At 33.0% G+C, this 27,673-nt stretch overlaps 1 protein-coding gene across 1 annotated transcript in view; it reads right to left on the bottom strand.

Annotated features, from left to right (window-relative positions):
* Positions 1-27,673, bottom strand: part of Tmem26 (transmembrane protein 26) — a 42,755-nt gene that overhangs the window by 12,756 nt on the left and 2,326 nt on the right. The window contains exons 2-4 of the mRNA XM_023566695.2: positions 14,964-15,042; positions 10,573-10,686; positions 5,431-5,651 (exon numbers count right to left, since the gene is read on the bottom strand). Of these exons, the coding sequence (XP_023422463.2) occupies positions 5,431-5,651; positions 10,573-10,686; positions 14,964-15,042 (414 nt within the window). The remainder of the gene's footprint in view (positions 1-5,430; positions 5,652-10,572; positions 10,687-14,963; positions 15,043-27,673) is intronic.

The raw sequence follows: 27,673 nt of genomic DNA on the forward strand, positions 1-27,673 counted from the left end.
TTTAAATGTGCTACTTAGTCTATACACAGATCATCATAGGGTGGAAACTCTAAGGCCTCAAAGTGTTTGATCACAATTTATGTCCAAACTGTTCGCTAAACATACACTAGTTACACAATTCAGTGAGTAGAAAAGTTTGAGGACAATCCACAGTGCCTAACAGACCTAACGGGCATGATTAAGTACTTTTAAACAGGAGTCCCAGAAGAAAGGAGAAAAACAAAGCAGAGAAAATATTTAGAGAGATAGTGACTAAAATTCCTGAGGTAAAACAGTTAATGGAGTTCAACAAACCCTTAAAATAGTTAAAAGCAAACATATGCACAACTAGATACAAATTAAAGGACTAGAAGACCAATAGGAAGATGCATCTAGAAAACAGACAGAAGGTATTGATTCATCATGTACAGGACAACAACTTAATAGGTAACAGCTAACATCTGATAAGAAATAACAAAGATAAGAAGACAGTGGGATGGTAGCTATAGATATTAGCATTGAAAGAAAAAAAAAAAAAAAACCCTGTCAACCAAGAATTCTATGTATGACCAAAACTGTTCTTTAAACATGAAAGTAAAATAAGCATATTTTCAGAGAAATAAAGACTAGAACAATTTTTTGCAGATTTGGCTTAGAAGCCATGGTAAATGAATCCTTTAAAATAAAAAAAGAACTACACTCAAAAATGGTAAATATGCAAGTAAATAAAAATAACATGAATATATAATATAGCTATATACACATATTCTTCTTTTACTCTCTTTTAAGAAAACCTAGCAAACAGTGTGTACACTTGTAATGCTAGCACTTGGGAGGCTGAGACGGGATGATCACCATAAGTTCAAGACCAGCCTGAATCATATAGAAAGAGCTTGTCTCAAAATAAATATATAAATCACCCCAAAAGATGGCAAAGAATAATAATTATGAAGTGATACTGTTTGCTTTATAATATACAAAGACACAACATACCCATTATAACAAAATCCTAAGAGCAAAACAGGAAGGGAATGAATTGGAGCTCTGAGCACTGAGAATGAGACTATGATCAAATGGAATGATGTTGGCGTGTTTTACCGGAATAAAGTTAGTATTAACCTATGAGAAGGTGTGAAGAGGCGTGCACATTCTTCTCCAGCATACATAGAACATGTAGAATAGGCCATATTCTAGACCAGCAGGAAGCAGAGTAGGCTATATTCTAGATAATATTCTAGATCATGAGTCAAGTAGAGCTTATTCAGGAATAAGCCATGTTCTAGCCATGTTCTAGAGTAGGCCATGTTCTAGACCATGAATCAAGACTTGATTAACTTTAAAAATATTGAACTAATTTAAATAATATTCTCAGACTATAATAGAGTTTTATATTGAAAAAATCTACAAGAAGTAATTTGAGAAACCTCTATATATATAGAAGTTAAGAAACTGACAAATACTTAATTAGTCCAAAGAAAAATCAAAGGTAAAATTTTAAAATATTTTGAATTGCATTAAACACAGGGTTGCATATCAAAATTTACAGAATTCTAGGGAAGCAGTATTAGAAGGAAATTCATTGCTTTGGTTCTTTATATTAAACAAAGTAGGAAAGCGTCAGGTCAATAACCTAATATTGTATATGAAGAAACTTGCGGGTCAATTAGTCCAATGCAAATATAAGGGAAATATTATACAGAGCAGAAATGGAAAAAAAGAATTGAAGAGAAAGATTAGCAAAGTGAAAAACCTGTAGTTTGTTAAGATCAACAAAATCAATAAAGCTAATAAAAAATAAACATTTCCATCCCCTCAAAAAACATCATAAAATGCATAAATTTTCAAATCTAAGAATGAAAATAGGGCGTAACACCTGACTCTACAGAAATAAATTCCTATGTAAGTATCTTTAACAATCATATGTCAAAGTTTAGGCCATTCAGATAAATGGAAAAACTCCTAGAAGCAAAAATACATCCAAAACTAATAAAGAGAAAATAGAATATCTAAATACACCTAAAAGGAATAATAATATTGAATTGGTAACTTTATTTATTTGGTACTGGGAATCAATGCTTGCCAGGCAGCCGCTTATGCCACTGAGCTAATTTCCTGGCCCTGAATTGGTAACTTTAAAAAATACAACTTTATATAAAGAAAACCCTTGTCTAGATGGCTCTCTAGGTGAATTCTATAAAATATTTAAAGAAGAAATAACACTAATGCTGAGTAAAATTATTAGAAAATAAGAAAAAAATATGGATGCTTCCTGAGATATTCAACAAAGTCAGTGTTATGCTGATACATAACCAAGAAAAAAAATTAGAAAAAAACACTACAGATAAGTACATCTAATGCCCATAGATAAAAACAAACAAAATGCGAGCAAATTGAATCCAAAAAAATATTAAAAAATTCTATATCATAGTAAAGTGCAGTTTACTTCAAGATATCAAGATTGATTTAATATCTGAAAATTAGTTAATGTATTCTTATAGAATAAAAGTCAATTGATATAAAATCATCCAATAAAAGCATTAAAATTTAAGGGCTGGGGAATTAGCTTGATGGCAAGTGCCTGGCAAGTGTGAGGTTGCGAGTTGGATCCCTAGTACCAAAAAATAAATAAATAAAATAAAAACATTAAAATTTAATAAAATTCAACACATTAGGAAAAATACTCCTCAAATGTGGAAATTGCCTCAAGTTGATAAAAGTATGTATAGCTAATATCGTATTGAATAAAGAAACTGCATATTCCTTGAGATTGAAATATTTATTCTTTCTACTTCTGTTCAACATAGAAAAGTCTAGCCAATACAATAACTTAAGGAAAAAAAAAACTAAAGCCATGTAGATGAGAATGAATAATGTCTTTATTCACAAATCACATCATCTTATGTGTAGAAAAAGCTTAGGAGATAGAACAAATTAGTAGTACCATACAGTAAGTTCATGGGGGAACTGGAACTGTCATACATTGTGGGCTGGGAACACAAAGTGGCAAACCTATTTTAGAAATAGTTTGATGACTGTTTCTCAAAAAGTTTAATGTGTACTTAACTTAAAACTAGCCATTATACTCTTAGGTATTTATGTAAGAAAAAATGAAAACATATCCACCCCAAAACTATAAGTAAATCCTCCTTATATCATTTTTATAACAAAAATTATAATTAATACACATATACATGTATAGTTTAAACATGCATTCAGTGAAATAGTATTTAACAATAAAAAGAATAAAACATGTAACAGCATGGGGAACCCCAAGATCATGTGGAAAATCCAGTCAGTCTAAAAACAAAAAATCTATACAGACAGAAAATATATCACTGGCCGCCTAAGGTAGGTGGCAGAAATCAAAACTGACTGCAGATAATCATAAGAAATCTTTTTGTAGTGGTGGGAATATTCAAAATCTTGTGGCATTTATAGTGACACAAATCCATAATTTACCAAATGTCAATATAATTAATAATTTAGTAATTCACCAACTATAGAACTACAATACTTGAATTTTTGTTCTTAATGCTATTAAGAAAAAAATTGCAAGATCACGGATTTTGAAACCTTTGTAAATTATAAAAAGAGAGAAAATGAACTTCAGAGTATTGCTTACGGAAAAATGACAAAAGTTTGTATATGTTCTGTACATGAGAATTATTACTGTATTGCTTACTATCCATGAACAGGAATTTGAAATATATAAGGCCAACTGTGCTTTATATATAATCTTGCTTGGAATATAACTCATCTAAAATTTTAACAATATGCTTTCATGAAGCAGTCAGACTAATTTGTAGCTGAAAGAAGAAATGGGTTTTACAATGTCTTGAAACACTGTGCTCTCTAACTTCTTAATGAATTGAAATGATCATTTTTTTAGACAGAACTGTGCATTTTTTTCTTTTTGTTTGCTCACCATTTGTTCCTCAAACTGTGCCTAGCACAGTGCTGGCACAGATTAGAAAACAAATTCATAGTTGATAAATGAAAAAAAAAACCTCATGATTTTCAAGGTTGTGTACTTTGTTGTTATTGTTATTTGGGTATGTAATTAAAAGTATTTAATAATCAACATTTATTGGCAAATACAGATCTATAAAATTTCCTCTGGTGTTATTTCTGGATGGGACAGATAAAGAAAGAATTCATTAATATATCTAAATTTGGCATAACTCACATTTTTATGACCAGCTTCATAAAACTTAACTCTATTTACTACTTTTTTTTTCTTTCCTATGTTTTCCCCATCTTCTGAGATGTATGTATTTATTTCTGGAGAGGTTAGTTTGCTATTATATTGTTACTTTATGATATTATAAATATTCATTATTTTTATGTGCTCTATCACAATTTTTCACAACTTTCTTGTCATTGAATAGAGTTTATAATTATCGTAAAAGTACTCATAGTATGATATAAAGCACTGATCAACTGTAAGGAATTAAAATTACAAAACTAATAATACTTTGAAGGCAATGAATCGATTACATGTGATTCTTTTTTTTTTTAAAGTCACCTTAAATAGCTAAAAGAAAAATTAGTATGAATGAAACAAGAAATGATCATGCTAAGATAACATATAGTTATAAATATAATTCATACTATAATTGAGATATTAAGTTTACTCAATAAGTTAATGTATTTTGCTCAGCTTTATGTCACATTGCTTGAAAAAGACAGTACAAAGTAAACTGTAGCATTAAAAGCCAGCCCCATTCCAATTTATTTTTATAGCATAGTGCAAAACAACTCAAGCTTAAAGTACATTCAGACACTAAGACTTAAATCCCTAATGGGACGAAAGTAGTTCCATAACCAGATGTGATCATGGATTCTGAATTTATTTGCTTGTGGCAAAAATAAAAGTACCAACTCAATAAATTTTAATTTATAAGCATCTACATCAGAAAGCCTTTGGGCACTTTGAACAAAACTGACTAAAAATAAATTTTAAGAAAATAAAACTTCATCTGCCCCATTCTGTATTCACACCAGGGAATGTAAATTCTCCAACTGCAGAAAAGAGAGATTTCTCCACATCTCTTGGAATTGTGGCTATTCTGTGCTTTAGAAGGTTTCACAATTGTCTCTGCTTGCGAGACTATGAAAGGCATGATAGGTGAGAAACTCACTGCAGATTTCTAGATAATCGCAAGCCCACCCGATCTGTAGTCAGTCATGCAAATACACATAGCTTTTCTGTTCTCACTCACAGGCGTATTATGTGTCTCCTTCTCTACCAAAAACCCCATTTGTGTACTTTTCATTATGAAACCTGTGCTATTTCCCAGTATGTGTCTAAATAGCAGTAAATGCTACAATCCTAACAATAAGCATATGCTACCCTAAAGTGTTTATTCATGCAAAATATAACTAACAGAATAAAGAGACAGATGTGTGGTCCTGACCTTGAAAAGAAGGTCATTTCATTGCAGGGCTCACCTCACATTTTCTAAGTCCAAAGTCTCGCTGGTAAATTCCAGTATGTCAGCAGCGGTTCCCACGAACATGAGAAGGAGTTCGGAGAGCTGGTCTCGAGTGATGGTGCCTCCAATGGGGAGAAGCCATCTTCCAATGATGAGCATTAGCAGGAATGTCTGATGGAGGCCCAGGGTCCAGTACTTCTCACACACCGTAGACAGGTTATTTACAAAGACTTTAGCCTGTTTAACAGAGATGTGACAGAGAGAAAAGCAGTATGAGCTGCCAGAGAAAACTGCCTTCTTCATCATGGTCTTCAAGCAAGAGTTTGCTTTTCAGTGTTGTCAGGAATTATTCTGCAATTGTTAACAAAAGTAACACTTCTTTCAGCTGAACACTCTAAAAATTTTTTAAAAATATGATTCTTAACAACCACCAAGTAATTTAAAACTTACAGTGAGACTGATACTTTAAAAAGTCAGTTTTATAGTTTTTAAAGAGTTATTACTTATTTTATTGTATGCTATAATAATGTATAACTCACAAAAATTTTTATAAACTCTGTAAAAATACAAAAAACAATCTTGTATTTGTGCTCTATGGATTTTAAATCTGAAATTACTAAATTGGAAATATTTTTAGCATGATACAATCTTTCCTTTTGTTTATTATTGCTTTAAAATTCTGTCATATCTAACCATGAGGAAATGTAATAATGGATACCATTTATATAAAGAAAAATGATGATAACTACAATTATTATTTTTATTTTGAATATGTAACATACCCAATAATCCATAGGCTCAAAAGCAAACCTTTCTCTGCCTTCACTCTTGGACCATAAGAAAATTTTTCATCCCACTAATATACTCTGGATGATATCTCTTATCCATTTACCTTTTAAATAAATTTCAAAACTGTTACAGACCCAACAGGCTATAATCTTTTAGACAACAAGGTCATATATTTCAAGGGGCTGGGATAATGACTCCAATTCATTTTTTTCAAGTGACTTAATTATATTTGTGCCAAATCTGTTTACTCCTCTTGATGATTTGCTGAAAACAAATGCACCACTACAGGAAGAAAAGGATAAAAGCGTGCAAACCCTCACGGAGATCTTTCACTCCCAGTTCTTTATATGAAACTTCATACATATCTTATTTAATTCATAAAGTACATTAATAAGATAAACATTACTATTTTAATTGTCAGATGAAATATAAAGAAACATAATTAAGTTACAAAAATAAATTGTGGTTAGAAGCTGGAAAAAAAAAACCCCAAAATTCAGTCTATTCTACTTCAGGGAATCAATAGCCTGTCCAACTCTGAGAACATGTTTCAGTGATACAGGCCTTGCCTGCAATCTCTCCTTTATAACATTTTAAAACAAGTTATGGGCATCTCAACAAATATCAGACCTAAAAGGAAAAAAGAAGCTATTCTATTTTTGACTAAAACTTTTTTCATTTTATTAATTAATACTTAAAAATATAGAAAGTGGAATTTTTAGCTAGCTTAATAAGACAAAATAAATTAATAAAAAGATACATATTGGGGAAGGAAGATGTGAAGCTGTCTTTGCTCACTAATAATATAATTGTCCATGTAGAAAATCCTAAAGAACTGACTAACAAACCTGGAAATAATAAGCACGTTTGTAGGATAGATGTTGATACACAGAAGTCAATCTTTTTCCTACATATTAGTGAGGAAGTAGAATTTGAAATTAAAAATGCAGTATTAGTTATATTTGAGCTCTCAAAAATGAAGGAAAACTTAGATATGCAGAAAAATACAAAATTTTGAAGAATGAATTAAAAGAATTAAATAGTAACATATTACATGTTCATGGACAACAAAACTCAATATTGTTAAGATGTTACTTCTTTTTAAAAAATCCAAAAATTTGATACAATCTCACTCAAAGTCCCAGCAGGACTTTTGTGGATATTGACAAAGAGTTTCTGAAGTTTATATGGAATGCAAAAGGTTAGAATAGTCATACAATATTAAAGAAGAAAAAGCCACCTGACACTACCTGACTTGAAGATTTCTATAAACTAGATTAAACAAGATAGTGAAAGAATAGACAAATACACCCATAAAACAGAGTTGACAGCCAGAAATAGACCCACATAAACCTACAGTTGAATTTTTAAAAATTAGTAAAGAATACAACGCAAAAAAGATACTATTTTCACCAAATGATGTTGACACAACTGGACAACCACAGGCAAAAAGAAAAAAAAAAATGAATCTAGGCCTAGAGCGTCTACTCCTCACAAAAAGTAAATCAAAATAGACCATGGAAGTAAAGTAAAGATACAAAACTATAAGCTCTTAGAAGACAATATAGGAGAAAATGAACATGACAGTGTGTATGCCTATGTCTTTTTAGATAAAACACCAGAGGGGTGATCCATGGAAAATAATAATAAACTAGACTTCATTACAGTTAAACTTTTCTGCTTTGCAAAAGGCAATGACAAGAGAACAAAAAGACAAACACCAACTGGGAAAAATATGCAAAAGACAAATCCAATAAGGGAGACAAGACCCTAATAGGTATCTCATGAAAGAAGATATAAAAATAACAGATAAAGATAAGAAAAAGATGCTCCATATAAAAGATAATCAGGGAAATGTAAGTTAAAATAGTAGTGAAATGTTACCCACACACACATATTAGATGACCGAAACCCAGAGCACTGACCGCACTGAATGCTGGGAGGACGTGAAGCACAAGGAAATCTTGTTCATAGTGATAGGAATGGGAAGTGATATAACCAATTTGGAAGACAGCTGTCAGTTTCTTACAAAGCTAACCCCATCCTAGCCATACAATGCAGGGATCACGCTGCTTGGTGTTTACTCAGCATTGAAAATACCTGTTCACATTAAAAAAATGCCCATAGGAGTTTATAGCAGCTTTATTCATAATTTAAAAACATGGGAAAACCAAGATGCTATTTAATAGGTAACAGGATAACAAATAGTGGACAATGGAATGTTATTCAACACTAAAAATAAATGAGTTATCAAGCTCTAAGAAGACATAGAGGAACTTTCTGTGTAGTATATTGCTAAGCAAAACAATCCACATGAAAAAGCTACACCAGAGAATTCCACCAGTGTGATATATGCAAAAGGTAAAACTAAAGAGACAGAAAACAGATCAGTGATTGCTGATGGCTGGGAAAAAGAGGAGAAATAAAGTGTGAGCACATTCAAAATATTTTTAAATCTTAATGACAGTGAAAATGCTCTACATGGTATAACATGGTGTGTTCATGTTACTATATGGTAGTCAAAACCTAAAAATGTACAGTACCAAGAATTATTCTTAATGTAATCACAGACTTTTAATGATAATCACTTGCAACGTAAGTTCATCATTTTTTTAACCACTTAACCATTCTGATGCAAAATGCTCATGGTTAGCAAGGCTGTGCCTATGTGAGGACATGGGGCATAGAAGAAATCTCTGTCTTCTCAGTTTATCTGTGAACCTAAAACTATATATGAAGTCTTTATCTTCCTTCATTTCAGGCTAGGATTTTTTTTTTTTTTTTTTTTTGAGAACTTGGCTGAAGCTCTGATGGGGTTTTGAACTCACGATGTGGCCAGGCCAGCCTCCAACTTGCCTCCACTCTGCCCTAGCGTCCATGTGCTGGGATGTGCCCCACCATGACCCGCTCAAACTGGACTCCTTTACTTGGAAATATACATTAAAATTCTTCGTATCTTTCCACAGATTTTTTTTTAAACAGGAAAGAGTAAAAACAATGATAAAGAATTTCAAAACAAAATAATAGTAATATATTAATCTCTTTTATTAATATATTATTAATATATTGACACTGGCTAATTATTGCATGTCATTATCTTCAAAGTAGTTGTTCAGATTACAAGATATAGGCATAAAAATGATCAAACAATTGGATCATGAAAACACAAACTGTTCTTTTTGATGAACTAACAAAGATTAGCAGCGTAGTTATACAACCTCTAATAGGATAGTTATATACATATACATATACATATATATATATATATATATATATATATATATATATAATCTTTTCTCTCTATTCTCTTTTTTACTATCCCAGTTGTTCTTTACTTTTGAGTAGTTTCTTTCCCTTTCACAATATCTATTGTACATTTTGGATCATATTTACTCTTTCAGTTTTTACACTAGGGAAACAGTTATGGTATTTACACATGAGAGTCCAATTTGTTTTACTTATGAGTATGATCTCAAGTTGAATCCATTTACCTACAAAAGCCTCAAGTTTATTCATCTTTATAGCTGAGCAACACTACATTGTATAGCTCATTTATTTTTAGTATTGAATATTATTCTATTGTTCACAGTTGCTTATCCATGTATATAATTTATATATTTAGAAATCATAAATTTTTGAGTATATAATTAAAATATTGAAGTACTATATATCTTAGCTTATGTGCTTCATGTAAATATTGTCTGAATTGTATTCTTTAATGCTGTAGGTTACAAATACTTACTAAAATATTTCATACATACATACATACATACATACAGATATTCCTCATTAATGACCTACTTGTTTAATGATTGTTTGAACTTATGATGGACCACTAGAATTTACAATCTGTTCTTTGATTTTGTACATCTCAGTCTTTTTGTGTTAGGTCTTCAATGTCCCTTTTGTACAGGATACTTTGTTTATACAGTCCTGTGATTTTTTTTCTGATTGTATTGTATTGTAGAGAACCAGAATTTTATGTTCATTATACATTACAGTACTGCATGTAAGAGTTATGCAAATAAAAGCAAAGTCATCAAGTTGGAGTTTCCTGTGACCATTTGTTCTGAATATTGCAATGTAAAAACCATATACAATTCCTCATTTAGCATCCAATTAATTTAATGACCTAGTTGCCAGACCAGAACTTGATCATTACACAAGGACTGTCTGTATATACTTATCGTGCAAGTAATACATGCTTACTAAGATACAAGCAAATGACTGTTGTATGAATTTCTGAACCAAATAATTAAATTGAAAAATTTCTTCAGGGAAGAATAAGCTGAGAAATATAAGGCATGTTTTCTTCATCAAAATTCCAACTTTTTATATCTTTTTACAAATATTGGGGATTAGCTCTCACCGTCTCAATGATATCCTCCACGCCTTTGCTTTCTTCATTGAACAACAATGGTTGTTTGAAATCATCTTTTCTGCTGGTGTTCTGTGATATTCTTTCAGACTGAATACTGCAATCCTAAGAATTGGGGAAGTATGACAAAAAATTACTAAAATAAGGCTTCAATGTATTCAATAGATTATAAACAAATATGTGAAATTTGTACACAACGCATTTACCAGGATCAGAATATAGACTGGAGATTAAAAAAACAAAACAAAACAAAACAACAAAAAAAACTACTTTTAAGTTGAGGTGAGAAGACTGTCAACTATTCAGGACTCACTGTATAGGTCAGTGAGGATGTAGATGCTCTCAGTCATTATAGAAAACTATAGAATTTATGGATTGACAACAAATGTTCCCCCTTTGCCATGGTTTATTTCAGTGGCCCCCAAACCTCAAACAATTATGCGTTTGTGATTGGCTGATTGTGTAGCGCTCGGATTGGTGGTGCGAGTGCTACACCCGCCTGTGGGTGGAGCCAGGATATGATGTAAGGGCGGGAAGAAGGTGTGTCTCTTGCTCCTTCTGGTTCCTGTCTTGCTGTTTGCCAGTGGCCATGAATGGCAGCCCTCCATGCCACTCTGACGCTTGGAGACAACTGAGTATGGACTGAAACCTCTGAAAAACTGTAAGAAATAAACCCCTCTTTTCTTCATTTTGGGTGTTGTCCTAGCAACGAGTCACAAACAAACAAACAAACCCCCCCAAAAACTAAAAAAAGCCCCTACTGTGATTAAAAAAAAGAAACACCCAGTGACAACAATAAAACATTAATGATCTTGGCCTTTGCAGCCTCATTGTCTAAATACCATTCTATTTCAGTAAATAATCCAATTTCTTTGCCTTTTGCCTGTCAAAATTATAATAAGCAAAAAATAGGCATGTTTGGTATTATATAAGTTTAAAAGTCAGTTCAGAAGTCAGCTTACAAAAATTTTAACAATTGCCTTAATATTTGGTTCCCTGTTTCTTCATTGTGCATATAACTTCCTTAAAATGAATTCTACATTATTATTTTCCAACCAGATACTGGGAACCTAATGTAGAGTAGAAGAAGGAAAAGAATATAAGAAAAGACATAGCCACTTGAAAATATAGCTGTAGTCATATTTTACAAACTGAGTTTTTAAAAGGTTGAAGTTTTAAAACATCTGCAGTACTGTAACACATACACATATATACCACAACCATTACCACCTCACAGCCACAATCACACATTTGTTTTTAGGAAGAAACTATTAAAAGGTAATATATATATATGTATATTAATATATATATGTATATATATATATATATGTATATATATATATATATATATATATATAAATTATTCTGGGTACTTCACTGATCATTCTGCACACTACTTGAAAACAATAGATTAAAAAGTCTGACAAGAAACTATTTTTGTCTACTTTCTATCCAAATAACTAGGTTATGAGTGAAATGACAAGAATAAGAAAAATAGCTATGTGCCACATTTCTAGAAGCAAAAATACAGCTGTTTGTATACTTGCTGTGTGTGTATGTATTTATGTGTGCGTGCAGCTAAGCCTCCAAGAAAAAAATTGAAGATTAAAAAGTATTTTTGAACTGAATTACAAATGCCCATTGCTGAATAGTTTTATGATTAGCTAAGAATTTAATGGTCGAGAGGTAGCACATTTTTATCACTTTTTCCCAAGGCTTGAAATCAGATGTATTTTTTACATCCTTATTACTAAAAAATCCATAAGCATTTTATTATTTAGGAAAAAAAATCATTTTAGTGCAATATAAGCTAATTTGGGAGCAAATAATTTTGCAGCCCATTTTATAGTGTGATTTATCCAAATTTCTCCTCACTGTTATTATGTTACAGATTGACAAACTTTCCTTTATGTGACAACTATATTAGATTGTAATGAGCAGGTGATTTACTCCTTAAACCTAATTTGACTTATAATTGTTTTTTGCTTATGTTGTTTATATTCATCAGTGTGTAGGCAATTTTATGAAGATGATTTGAGCAGCAATATGCAGACTTTTCATGGGATATATTTTTAAAAATTTCAGTAGCTTCAAAAATATGTCTTTGGATCAAACGGACTGAGACACTATCAAGACCATATTATGCCATTTCATAAACAGACCTCTCCAGTGCTCAGGGTCACAGTCATCATAACCATTTTGACCCACACATTCTACAAGATTCAGAAGTCAAGGCACCCAGTTGGTCATCTAAGAGCAATGTCTTCATGAAATAGGTCAGGATGTTTTCCTAATGTCAAGTCATAGCTTAGAACATTTAGGATGGTAAATAAATGGAAAAAAGGATGCCATGCTTTTTCATTATGAAAAACTCAAATTATACAAATTCCTCTAAAACATTAATATATATAAATTATATATTGTATTATTATATAAGTGTAAAATGTGTATCATATATATTATCATACATTATCATAATATATATTATGAAGTTTCTATCATACTAACATGTATGTACTGTAATTACAATGCATGATGTCTACAAATGAGAAAATGTATCTGAAAATAGAAACACAGGTTTCTATAAAATGAAAATCAACTATCACAACCAAAATTCCTGAGTGGACCAAGGGAGTTGCTCTAATTTACCTTATTCCATCATTTCTTATTTTTATAAGTGTAATCCCAACATCTTTTGTTTCTCTCACTTTCCCTACTTTTATCTCTGCTTACCCTGCCCATTTCAATCTCTGGGCATTCATTTTAATTCTCAGTGTCAAATCCATTACTACTAAAGGTTCAATTTCTTTTGTAGTATGAAAATTAGAGAGGTACTGCCTGGGGCTCAAAAATCTCTTTTTATTAAAAAGAGAGCTCTTGGTTGCATGCGATTTGTTGTAATGGGATTTGACCTGTATATCAATTAACTTCACAATGCAGACATATTATTAAAGCATGTGGGGAAGTGAGTTGTTATTGTGGATGATGGCCATGTCATAGACTTGCATATGTACAGGAAAAATATTAGATTCAGATCACCAGAGCTTATTTTCATATCCCCCTAACAGTAAGAATGAGAAGGTAGAAAGAGACCCTTAATTCCTCATACTACTTTTTAAAAAGGTCATGCTAATTTAAACAAAACAATCTACAGTTAACAAAAATCTTTTTGGTCCAGATGTAGAAATAGCCTATGACTTTAACGTTTTTCAGAAGGATACTTAAAGAGAAAATAATTTTTCTTTTGTACCTATGGTTGGGGGCAAGCATTAACCATAAGAGGTTGTAAGTTGAAGGTTTATGTTTGCTATAAAATGGCTAAATATAGCAAAAAAAAAAATTTTGCTCGGGGTCAAATTTTCACAGCTTTTGTCCAAATATTTTATCAATGAAGGTAAGAAATATTATATAATAACCACAGTCATCTGTAATACTGTGCTGTAATCTCAACCTTAAAACCCAAGATGCGGGGACTGGGGATTTAGCTCAGCGGCATAAGCACCTGCCTTGAAAGCAGGCAGTCATGAGTTCGATCCCTGGTACTGATAAAAACAAAAAAGACAAAAAGACAAAAAAAAAAAAAAAAAAAAAAAAAAAAAAAACCAAAAAACAAAAAACAAAAAAAAACCCAAGATGGAATGTGATAACTTTGCTGAATGGCCTTTATAGTTATTCAAGAGGAAGCACAGCCAGAAATGATTGAACTCAGGCTAGAGCTGGCTAAGTAGCAATGTCTGTGTAGAAAGAAGCTCAACTAAAGTATCTACATAAAAATTACAGACTCTCATTGGAAGCCACAGTTTATTTTCTAGGTCAGTGTAGTTGAATACATACAAACTTCTCTCCTTTGACTTTAATTTCAGGGCTCTGTAATGACATTGTTCATTAACTAAGATAACCCATAAACCCCCAGAATGAAGCTGCTACAATCTGTGTGACTTGTATTTTAAATAGTCACTTCAAATTTGAAAAAATTTATATAGCACACAAGAAATACCTTTTTGTTAAATTGTTGTTTCTAAATATGTCACTTTGCAGGATTTCAAATTATTAGGGTCTGCTAATTCTTAGCACAATAGAGGAGTGCATTGAAGCTGCCAGGGCTACAATCAAATTGTCACAAGAAAACATTAATATATTGTAAGTGAAGGAGAGAGTCTTAGGGACAAAATTACTAGAACAACATGTTAATTAACTGTGTTAATTCTGAAACAAATGGAATTTTTGGACAGATATTAGAGTCACTTCTTTCCAGTGCCGCTTATTTATTCAGGTCTTCATAACTCCAGCCCCTTAGAAAAGTGCATTTCTGAAATAAGTCAAATCATACTGTGAATCTGATGGCTGAGTATTCCAATTTTTTGTTTGCTAAAGGTTAGTACCTGGGTCTTACGATGCATTTCAAGGAGCCATAATGATGGAACGATGCTAATCAGATATAAAAATATGGCTGGTGAAAACCTGTGTATGGGGAAAAAAAAGATTCACTTTTAGAAACAAATTGAAAGAAAAAAAAGAAAACAAATTAACACACATCAAATCAAATCATTTTATCTTAAGTGCTTAATTCCATGAGGGAAGAAACAATATGTGATTTTTGCCATATGGATTTTAGAGAAACACAGTAACTGTAAAAGGCACTAGCAGCTGTCATTCTCACTGAATTTTTAATCTAATTAATAGTTGTTAATTTTAATATGGTTAAATGGGACACTGCCAATTGGTTACAGGTACAACACTGGATATTTAGTATTTAATATGCTTTACAAAATGCAAATACAGCAATAGTAAATACCTGATTTTTCAACATTGCAATTTCAGAATGATTGGCTATATTTTTCAACATTAACCTGAAATTCAGAGAGCTCAGATGATAACATCCTGCTGGAACAAACAATATCAGATAATAAGGATGAAAAATAAGAAAAACTCACTGACTTTTTGTTGATCTACTAAATTTCAAAAATAAAAATACATAAAAGAAGCCAAAGGTGTTTGGATCTTTTGAAAGGCTATGCATTATTTTCTGGATCAAAATTCAGAGAAGAATCCTAAGGGCACAGTTTTGAGGTCAGACAAGCAGGGGCTTAAATGCCATTCTACCATTAACTACGTAGTTTGATTCTTAATTTTAAATGGATATAGTCACCATATCAGTCAACATGGGATACACTATGAAGTACCATGGTCTACATGGCTTAAACAAGAGACCCTGATCTTTGTCTTAGTTCTGGAGGGAGTCCAAGATCAGGATGGTGGCACTGTGCAGCTCTGGTGAGGGCTCTTACTGGAGGGCTCTTACTGGCCTATTTACTCACCTGTTCCATTCATCCTCACAAAGACTTTCTTCTGCATATATACTAGGAAACCACAGTTTCTACTTCTTTTAAGACCACCAATTTTATTGGTTTAGAAACCCACAATTATGACTTCATTTAATGTTAATTACCAAATGAATCTCCAAATCCTGTCTCACTTGTGGTTAAGTCTTCAATATATAAATCTGGAGGGGGACATCATTTAGTCACATTGAGGTCATAGGGGTTTTTATTACACTTTCTGTAAAGCAGTACCTGGCAGAGGACAGCACTGAATAAAAGACAGGTATTACTAGTAACATCAAGAGACACTGTGCAGTTGAAATATATTCTTAAAAATTGATGGGGCTGGGGATTTAGCTGAGCGGCATAAACGCCTGCCTTGCAAGCAGGCAGTCGTGAGTTCGATTCCCGGTACCGATAAAAAGGAAAAAGACAAAAAAAAAAAAAAAAAAAATTGAAATAAGGTAAAATAATATACTTTCTAGATTTATGTCTTCCATTCACATTTTATTTTATATTGGGCTCCTGTTTGATAGAATGTCTCAAAGATAATATTGTAAGTCAATATATTTTATTAAAATGCTTTTAAGACACACTTGTACTCTGTGTGTGTTTGTGTGTGTGTGTGTGAGTGTGTGTGTATGTGTGTAAATACTGAGGATTGAAACTAGGACCTTCTCAAAGAGATTCATTCCCAGCTGATTTTGTTGTTGTTGTTTAGACAGGCTCTCTCTAAATCAGGCTGTGCTCTAATTTGTATCCTAATGCCTTGGTCTCTCAGAGTTCTGGGATTACAGGATTGTGTCACATGCCCTGTCACACTAACACTTTTGAAATGAAATGAAATGCAATCAAAACTAAATCAAAATCCAGAGAGAAAACTAATGAAAGGGTGAATGAAAAGGGAAATACTAGGACACACTTTTAAAGGCTATTAACTCTTTCATTAAAATCTTCTTTCAGCTTCTCAGAGAAAAGGAGAAAGGATAAGACAAAAAAAAAAACTTTTTAAAAATCAATATTTAATATAGATACTCCCTACCTTTGATTTCCTGCCAAAATCAATTTTGAAACAAAGGTTACGGGTCAAGATATTATTCAAATCTGACTTGGAAGATGGCTGGGCTACAGGGAAATATCAAAAGCTCATGTTGAGCAAGCTCCTTTTTAAAAAAGGAAGAATAACTCTTTGACCTTACATATCAAAGGAAACACCGGGAGAGATTTCCTGTGTGAAACTGAGAAGGAAATAAATTCTGGTCAGAGGGACAGATAGAATATGTAAATTTTTGTTAGAACATGTCAAATGTTGGACAGAAATTTTGTTGGCTCTTGGGATTAATTTTGAGATTAACTCCCCTAACAGTAGTGCTAAAATAATAATCTGGAGAAACAATAGACTGAACATATATTGGCTCTTGAAAGAGGCTAGAAATAAAACAAAGAGCATAAATATCTTCAATTCATAAAATTTATTTCTATAATTGGAAAAATACTCTCATTTCAAGAGTGTTTTCTTAAGAAGCCATTTATAGAAACACATACATAGCACAAGACTTAAGATTCTCTGTTATCTAGTATTGAAAATCTGAACTCTGAACTCTGATATTTGAGGCCTCTTTATTTGGTTTGATCTCCATTTCCTCTTCCTTTTCCCCTATGACGTCTTATCAAGCTGGACAACTCAGTACTTCCTCTGGCCGGTGTACTTAAAACAAAACAAAAATGCACACTGGGGTTGTTGCTTAGTGGTAGAGGATTTGATATGAACACTAGCACTGAAAAAATAAAGGATTAGAAAGTTACCTTATCTCAATGTCTCATCATTAGATTTACTTTAGGGAAACAAAAAAAGAGATAGGAAGAAGGAACCATCCGCAGACTCTAGGAATTAACTGCATTTCACTCAATCCTTAACATTCTTGAACTCAGCGTAGACCCCTGTTCAAAATCACATGCTTTGCATTTGTCCAGTTTGGTTAATAAAGGCGTTTTAGCAAACATCTCTCCACATGGTGGAAGTTTTTTAGGGAATATAGCCTTTGCTCATGGCGACTCATCTACATCCCACTTGCATTTGCAGGGCATGACAGGAATTACTCTTACCTTACCCTGAACTGCTCCAGTGACCTGACACGTGTTTGATTAGCTTTTAGTGTGTGCACATAACCTTTCTCATGCAAGCTCCTTAATGGCAGACCCCAAATCTTACATTTTCGTATGTCTTGCCTTTCTCCACCTCTCCATTTTTGTTCGCCCATAATGTCACAGTCTTTTACTAAACTTTCACTTCATGTTTGTTAAGTGAATGTTTAAGTGTCTGAATTTATGAAGAAAGGACAACTAAATTAATGAAAGGAGTGAAGGCTACTAGCCACTGAAAGACTTTTATTTCAGGGGGCCCAGTATTGTGCACGTTCATTGAGCTGTGACTGTTTAAAAAGGTGTACATGCTAGTAGAAATTTCACAAACTTTGAAGAACCAAACTTGAACTCTGCCTCTTCTTTTCATCTGTCTTTGGGAATTCACTATTGCCTTGTGGCTCAGTGTTCTCTCTAAAATGGGGAAATCACATGACGATTAAATGAGACCCTGTGTGCAATGCAGCCAGTGTTACGAGTGCATCATACATGTAGCTGCTGTTTCCTTGGGCTCGGCTCTCCAGATTTATTCATGACAACAGGTTTGGCACCTACACTTCAAGATGACTCAGGCCACCGGCTTTGAGAGATGGTTTCTTCCAGTAACCTGTGATAGACCCTGGTTTTGAACCATGATTCTCAATACTAAACCTGTTAGACATGACTTGAATTAAGAAGTTTTGCAATGCAGAGGACATCATGACGCCTAACTCTGCAGTCACAGTTAAGGCGATTGCTGTCACACAGCTACGGTTTGCATGGGTCATTTCCCACCACAGTTCCCAGACACTGCACAGCCAGGCCCCTGCCGTCTTCTGGGCTGTGTTATTTACCTGTTCCCTCACATGCTCCTGCAGCAGTGCTATTCTAGTTGGAGGAAGGAAACTAGATGCCTCTTAACTTAGACCTCACATGTACATCAGTCTTCCTAGAAATCTCAACAGCTCTGGTCAGGTGTAGGACTCCTCTAGAAAACTCTGCCAAACCCTCAAGTCAGAATTATTTTTCCTTGTTCATTTTTACTCCAGATATTTTCAAAATTTAAAATTACAGATAGATATGAGCGTGCACACATTTAATGCCATCAAATTGTTGTTCTCTCATAATTTCAAGAAACATAAGCACGAGAACTGTGTCTGTGTGCTCATAATGATAGCCTTTTCTCCTACCAGAGTGTGGCATTTGGGCTGCCCACAAATACATCTTGTGATTTGGTAAAACTCTAGTACATCTATCCTTGTGACTTTCTCAATGCTTTGTGCCACTTTAACTAGGAACCTTATCTTGAAGTATCATCACATGCTGATTTTCATTGGAAGTTTCACTGAAATTAATGTAATATGATTCTGTGCCTGTGAAAGGTCTAATATTTCATTGTGACATTACAGCTATTATTTATTGTTTTGAGGGTTGCAGTCTGGATGTTATCCATATAATTCATTTTGTGAACTGAGATAAACTTGAATTCTAAAAATTAGTAAACCAGCTCTGTTCTTACCTTTTGTTATATAATTATAAACCTTTTCTTAGGAAATTAATTTTACTTAAGTATTGGTTTAGATGCTATCAGGAGTCAGTAAATGACAGGCACCTTAATTGAAGAATAATACTATAGAAGGAAAAAAAGAAAAGATAATACCATAGAAAGAGCTGGACCACATAGAAATGACTTACATTTGGTTTCTAGATACTTCTATATGAAACACAATATACAACATGAACAGAATATATAAATATATATATATATATATATATATATCACATATACATATATGCAAGGGAAATATTTGCAAAACTGATAATACTCTATTACCAATGAGCCAGGTTCTCTTAGAAATTCATATTTATTACAACTGAAATAATTACTCTCCTATCAGAATACTAAAGTTGGTTGTGATAATACCTTAATACCAAATTACTTTGCTCAGCTGATTTCTCTAGATTAAAATCTTCCTAAATAATTCTTTCATTCCACATTAATTTTGGGAGTGTTAAATTCCACAATCATTAGTCAAACCTACTAATTGTCTCCAAAGTACATAAACAATATCTTACAAGTATTTTTTTCTTTATTTGCTTATGCATTTTTTAGTTAAACTTATCTTACTTATTTTGTTTGCCCATTGATCAACTATGTATATATCTTGCTACATTCTAAATGCTGTTCTGAGCTCTTTAAGAGCTATACTTATTGCTTTTTTATTTCATTTTATCCAAAAACAAGCCATTAGTTTTATACAAAGATGTCATTTCAATAAATTATGTGTTCACAAAATGATTATGTCATGACACTTAGCAGTTTAGTCTTGCAATGGATTTATTTATTTGTTTCAGCTCACCATTAGTCTAGAATTAAGTTTCCATTTAGTTCTTTGTAAAAATGACAATTAAGGTTAATTTCTTATTGAAAAAGTAAAATTCATTTTTGAAAATATCTTTTCAGAGAAGTAAAGAAGTGCAGCAAAGACGCTCTCTTTTGAATCCCTAAAGCCCATCCTAAGAATTTAAGATTGTCTGTCCTCCTTACAAATTGGTTGCTTTTTCTAAGCCTTTGCATACACAATTTCTACTGATGTGTTCAGCAAAGACTGTATCAGTGTGCAGGGACAACATGGTGACCAGTACAACAACCTCTGAATTTCACCTCTTTCCACAGCACCTCAAAATGAACCCCACACTGCTGCAGAACACCCAGTCTCTGAATGTCTAAAAAGGCACTAACTAGCCCGACCCCAACCTCTACCCATTTACCTTCTTAACTAGTGGTTCCTTCTCCACCACTGCCCTTGCAAGGGGCATTTATATGTGCCTGCCCATTGGCAAGAGAGGCCACAGGTCAAAAGCTCATCAGAATCTCCAAAGAAATGGGAAATTAGATATGGTCTAGGTATGTTTAATAAGTGCCAAGATCAGATGATAAATTTGCTTTCTCAAGGATCTTGTGGGCAAGTATACAAATAATAACACAGGAGATAGGGAGGAATTTCAAATGGGTCAGGAGTACGTACTGCAATGCAATTATTCTATGTACTTCTGAAACCTTTGAGGAATGCAAACATTTAAAGATTGCAAAGGAGAAATACTTCTAAAAGTGAATATTAGGGCTCTGAAGGGTGATTTCATTGTTTTTATTGTCAGTTTTTAAACTAAAGTGATATTTCCATATTATGATATAAACAGAAAACAAAATGAGTATTCCACATACGTGGCTTAACCTCAAATTTCCCAAGAATATGTCTGAAGCCAGTACAAATTTTATTATATTTCTACTTGAGCAGTGTACTTCATTAATACAGTAATCATAGGGGGAAAAATCTTAATCAAATTTAGGATCTACTGTACTACTTTTCCAATAAAATATTTCTGAGACAAAGAGAGCCACAACATCTTCCTAAATGAATTGATTCCACTATCATGATACTTCCTCAACCTGAAAAACCTGTCTCTCCTCTCTCCTCCTGTATACCTCTGGCTACTTGAAAGACCAGTACAGAAATTCTGCCTCTGATAGTCTCCTAGTATAAAAAGCCAACCTTGCTGATTGCATCTGCATGATGTACTTCCTGTACTCTGGGCCTTGTGGAAAATTATTTGATCCTCAGAATATTACTTTGTACTGCTCTCATACAACTGCTTGTATTTTATACTCCTTCAAGAACACCCTAAGAACTTCTAGTATAATACATACCTGTTTAATGAATAAGTGAACTTAAATTGCTGGTGACTCTAGGAATTTTAAGGCTCTCTGAAACTATAAAATGCATTGAGAATGTTGTGTGTGGAATACTTTATTTTCTTTTTTATAAAGACAATGTATTTATGTCTGTTCTGGAGAAGAGGTTGTTTCTTTGCTAGGAGACCCAAATTGAAGACAGTCTAGATTTTTTTCCTTTTATTTTTTTCTACCACTTTCTGTTTTTACAAGGATATCTATTTGTACACAAATGTCTCTGGGCCTCATGTTTGCATAAAAATTTTTACAACCTCATACTCATCGCAAAATCATCCTTATCTTCCATCAGTAGGTCACCTGGAATTTATCTACCCAAACTATGACAAAGAAAAACAGCAACTCTGACCTTTTACTCACCAGAGAAAAACCTTAATTCTAATAACTACAGGTGAAATCCAGTTTATTGAATGCAGAGCTCAACAAAAACGGTAATGGACTAAGGTGACGACTCAACATGGGATTACTATGTTTTCAGTCCTGGGTAGAGGAATCCTAAAACTTGACTTTCCTATCTGGAAAGAGGAGCAACAATACCACCAGGCCAATGTAAAGATGTTGTGAAGTCATGCGCAGAAGACAAATGTGCGCCTCAATAAGTGTGAGAACCGACCAGATGCTTAAAATTGCTTTTGTGATTTATTATGATTAGTTGTGGGTGTAAGTAAGAGAGGTGGCCTTGTTGTGTATCAAGGTCCTCATCCTAAAATGGTAATGCACATGGGAATGAACTCATAGAGTCATCATGAGGATGGCATGAGAGAATGTCTGTAAAGCAGGCACAGAGTGCTGTCAGTGCACAGTCATTGATAACTGTTACCACTTCTATTATCATTATCACTGTAACTGTTATCTGCAACATCATCCTCATCACTACAGTTAGCAGAGTGCCAGAGAATGGCACAACCAATTTATCAGCACGTTACTCTGGGTGAACTAACATTTTATGAGACAGGAGGCTCAATCTCGGAAATAAGAAAGCAAAGAATACGTCAGAGTCCAATCAGGGCTGGCAGCAGAACTGATGTTAGGCAGATTTCTCTTTTTTTCTTAAGAATAATTAATCTTTATTACGCGTGTAACATTAAGTCAGTTGTATATTGTCTGCTCTTTGAGGGCAATCAGATAAAAGGAAGATAAAATATAACCTCTTCCCTAAATACCTAGGTACTAGGTATATAGTCTGAGAAAAATAATAAAATCGATACCCATCTTGACTTTTTGCAATCTCTTTGCAATGTGATTTTCAGAAAAATGTTTTGTGGTACACATATTAATTATTTTTGTTTTCTTAAAGGAAACACACCTGTTATTAAACAAAATTACTTAAGTACCTGAAACTTTACTGGCCTATCAGCATTTTATAGAAATTTCCAGAGCAAGGGGGATATGCACTCAGAGAAAATAAACCTTGATAGACACGTGAATTTTCTACTGTTAGAAAAAAATTAAATAATCGTTTATTCTGATATTGCATGCACAGTCACATCACTGTCATGAAGGAGAAATGCATGGAATTTAGAAGTAGTGATATATTTATACTGACCTATTGGAGTTGCCCACAAAAATTTGTACTTTTTTCTCTCAGTCAACAGCAAAAAACTGTAAAATAGTAGTAACCCTAGTTCTCAGTTTTAGAGGCCTTTATGGATATATTCATGCAGAAAAGCATGGTCAGTGTTCAATGGTTCATTTTCTTGGAGATCTTATTCTAAACTCAGACATAATAATTATATTGGTCCCAAGTTCATTGTGAAATAAAGGAAGTAAACATAGACTTCTTGTTAAGAGTGTAGTACAAGACTAACTTAAGGACAAAAGTCTTCTTTCTCAACTATGACTTCAATTACTCAAACAAAGTTATCTACTGGTAACATTCAGTGTTTTCTTCCAAAAATGAAAACTCAAGTCACATTTTAGTTTGAGCTAAAGGCTTAGAATACAGAGCACAAATGTTCACAAACATATCGGAAGATAATATTATAAAACTCCAGATACATATTGTAGGCTGTATGGATAAATACAATGCACAGCAGATAATGTTACTGGAATAACTAAGAAGCTAAGGTTAGATTTCAGGAAACCTGGACCACAAGTATGAAGAGGAAGAGAAATAGTCTATCTTCTTGTTGAATTTCCAGTGTGCAGTAGACCATATGGAATTTCCAGGATGCCCTTCCAAATTTCTCCCCAGGAGATAGGGTGTGTGTGCTTATTTCTCAATTTTTTCTTTGGCATTTTTATAAACATTTTTGGTGAAGGAAAGTACGTATTTTTAAATTCTACAGAATTGCATCATACCAAGTTCTCCTGTACAGCTCAAACTTTTTAATCAAGATCAGACTTTGCACAGTATCTGTCAAATCAAGATTTTTTTAATTTCACTGTTGAACTTTTCACATGCAATTTAATAATCAAAAGAGATTTCATTAAAGTTTTTTACAAAATTGGTTTGAATTTGAGATCGATTTAAGAAACAACCTCCTCTGATTCCCAATTGGTCTTTTCTGTTCTCAGAGAATCATGTTTGGGCCATCTGGACAGTTTTAACATGCAGTGATTAAAATGAGATATGGCAAAGTTTTTTCAGTTTTCTGTGCTTGCTATGCTCAGCTCCTCATCCTTGAAACCTTGACTCAAAAGTCACTTCCCGACCACCTCTCTGATCACACAGTGGAACCTTCCTTTGCATGCTCCCTGGCTCCGCCACCCATGCTGTGTAGGCCTTCTTTCATTTTTGTACTTGCTTATTGCTATGCATTAGGGTGTTTGTTGTCAGTTGCCTTTTTGGTTATTTCCTGAGCCTCTTGCTTAAAATACAAGATTTTATGAAGGCATTAATGTACCTGTTTTGTTTACTTGCAGTGTCCAGGTTGTGCACTCCTCTCTCCAAATGTAGATGCCACCAATTTGTCTTGCTATGACTCAAAGGCTACCAACTGAAGTTCCTACTCCTCCACCCAGCAATCTGAATACAATGAGTAGGAGTTGAGAGATTTTATTAATCTTTATCTTTCACTAACTGTATAATAGAGAAAAGTTTTAAGAGCTCTGTGCCTCAGTTTCCTGTTCTAAAAATGAGAGGAACAGAAAGGCAGAAAATGGTTGCAACTGCTGTCAAGAATAACTAGATTCCTATGTGGGACCCTTGGAAGAACCAGGAACACAGGAAGACATAAATATTTTATTCTTATTCTATACATTTGAGCACTCAATCCAAATATTATCTTTCATTTCAAAATTTTAGTAGTGTTTGTTTTTGGTCTTTTTTTTTTTCCTGCTTGATCACACAAAATTAGGTATAGTGTGTTTGTTTATGCATCAATTCAATATATAATCACTTGATTTAACATAATAAAAGAAAAACTAAAGAGGGATAACAATTAGTTATTTCCAATTAATTAAAAATTTTGGATTTTCTTTGCAGACTTAAAACATTGGTGAACAGGCTCAGTGCTTAAAATTCTCTTATTTTGCCAGTACATTAAATTTATATTTCTACTTATTCTCAAATACTGCCTGCTTTCAAGTGAACAGGCTTCAAGCTTGTCACAATCTTGGTAATTTTTCTATCCTCTGTGGAATATTTTATCACTATTGGCTAGAAAGCAACTGAAATATTGTCTCGTATTTGACTTCACCTAAATGGTAATTCTCAGATCCATTGGATTGTTGCCCAGACAACTGAAAATAAAATCAAGAAAAATATTAAGCTAAGTAATACTCACTTCCATCTTAAAGAAACATAAGTGATTACACAGGTGAAATGAATACTAGGTAGAAAAAGAGCAAAATGTACTTGAGTACATTTGTTAAATTTAACAAGACTTGCGTCATCAGCTCACCCGCTCAATCCTATAGGATTCCAACAAATTAAACTTCTCCAACTGGCAAGTTAATAGTGTTGATGTAATGTTGCTTGTCCCTGGACAGCTGAACTCAGCAACTCTAGTTCCATTTTTCCTTTCCAAAGGATAGCTAAAGAAACATTCCTTGAGCACATGTAATAAGTTTGCTACATTTCAAGAAATTTGGTTCACATGTTCCTCTATAGCATCGTTTCTTGAGCCATTATTTCTACAGATTTTCTTTCTTTGTGTCCAGGTATAAAGTGTAGTAAAAGCAATGTTTAAAATAACTCAAAATACTACAAAGAGATTCATGGATCTGATGTTTAAGGAAAAGGGATTTTTCATCCCATATGCACACGAGGTTTAGTCTATCCACCATTCAAGTTTTACTCTGTTCTGTCCGTTTTCAGAATTGGAGGGTGACTATTGCTGTTGCTGCCTCTTTGTTCTCCTCCTCCTCATCCTATTGCTCCTTATGGTGCTGCTGTTTCTCCTTCTCCTTCTCTTTCTCCTCCTTCTCCTCCTTCTCCTTCATATTTTCATTAATCAAATTGCTGAAACACAACTTCTAATTGATGCAAAGGGTAATCCTATTCCAAGTCTACTTTTTAAAAAAGGAATTATTAGTATGCATCACCGTGTGCTGACAATATATGACGAACATGCCAAATAGTTCAAATCTAGCCCATTAGGTTTAATATCACCAAAATATGATGTGGCATGAGTATATCATAATTTTTCCACTATTCCTCTGATGGATAATCAGATTGTTTTCAGCTTATTTCTCATTAATATGATTCAAGATGGGTCTTTTTTTGAGTTAGTATTTTTGTATGTGTGTTTAAAACTGGAGATTTTGGTTCCATGAGGTAAATTTTCAAATACAAGACCCATGAGTCAAAGATCTACCAATATGTATATACTTCTGTGCACAGATTGATATTCAGTAATATTTATAATATAATATAATATTTATAATAATATAATATTTATATAAATATTATAAATATAATATTTATAATAATAGTAGAAATAGTTCCATATTGTATGCTTTAATGATTTTATCAGTTTAGATTTTTCCAATGAAAAATTGTTCTTAGTATTCAAGAGCAACAAACAATGCCTTTTTTACCTAGACAGCTTCAACTAAGAAATGAAATATGTCCCAACTGAAATTTTTTCTATTATTACTATGTCATTTCAAGGGTAACTTACTCTATTGTTTAGCAGTGTAACTTTTGACTGTTTTTTCTAAAATTAATAACATGTTGTGTGATATTCATCTATAGGACAAATTACCATAATTAACACATTTAGTTGTATCTGGTAACATCAAAGCAGTACATTTGGTAGAACAAAGCATTATTAGGCACATTTCTATTTAGACTGCTTTCATTTGTTTCTAAAGTTTTATAATAACCCAAATCTATCAACTTCTTTGATTATTTTCAAATATAAATTGAGTTTATGCCTTAAGCCAGCAAGACTTCTTTTCAATTAGTGTTAAGATAAGTCTGTTTCATGAGATAAAGCTTTTTAAAAAATTTCTAACCCAGGACTAGGGATTCAGCTCAGCGGCATAAAAAAAAAAATAATTCTAAACCAGTGGCTTAATGGTTAATCTCTCAAGCAAAGTTGTCTGACTGGTACAAGCATAAAATATGTCTAGTTGATATGATAATATTTTAATAAGAACAACACAAAGGGAAACATATGGATCTAGAGAAGACCATTGCTTTTTATTCATTGACCATCACATTATTAGTTCACATAGTTCTTTAACAACCTATGAAATAAGTGTTTACTGATTAGAGTCCAATGCTCAGAGACATGGAGTAATATATTCAATGTATCACAGAATGTAAGTAGGAAGGTGCATATTTTACCCCACTTATATCTGATTTTGAGGTCTATACTCTAAATACTAGCACATTCATTCTCTATTTGACTCATTGACCATGACCTATTTTTTGCTCCAAACATTCTTGGATTAAATTCCATGTCAATTTAAATCAGCAACCAGAAATGGTACAGACACAAAGCTAAAC

Source organism: Cavia porcellus, unplaced genomic scaffold, assembly GCF_034190915.1.
Source record: "Cavia porcellus strain 051 isolate PalLab524CR breed Dunkin Hartley unplaced genomic scaffold, mCavPor4.1 scaffold_28, whole genome shotgun sequence".
NCBI lineage: Eukaryota > Metazoa > Chordata > Mammalia > Rodentia > Caviidae > Cavia > Cavia porcellus.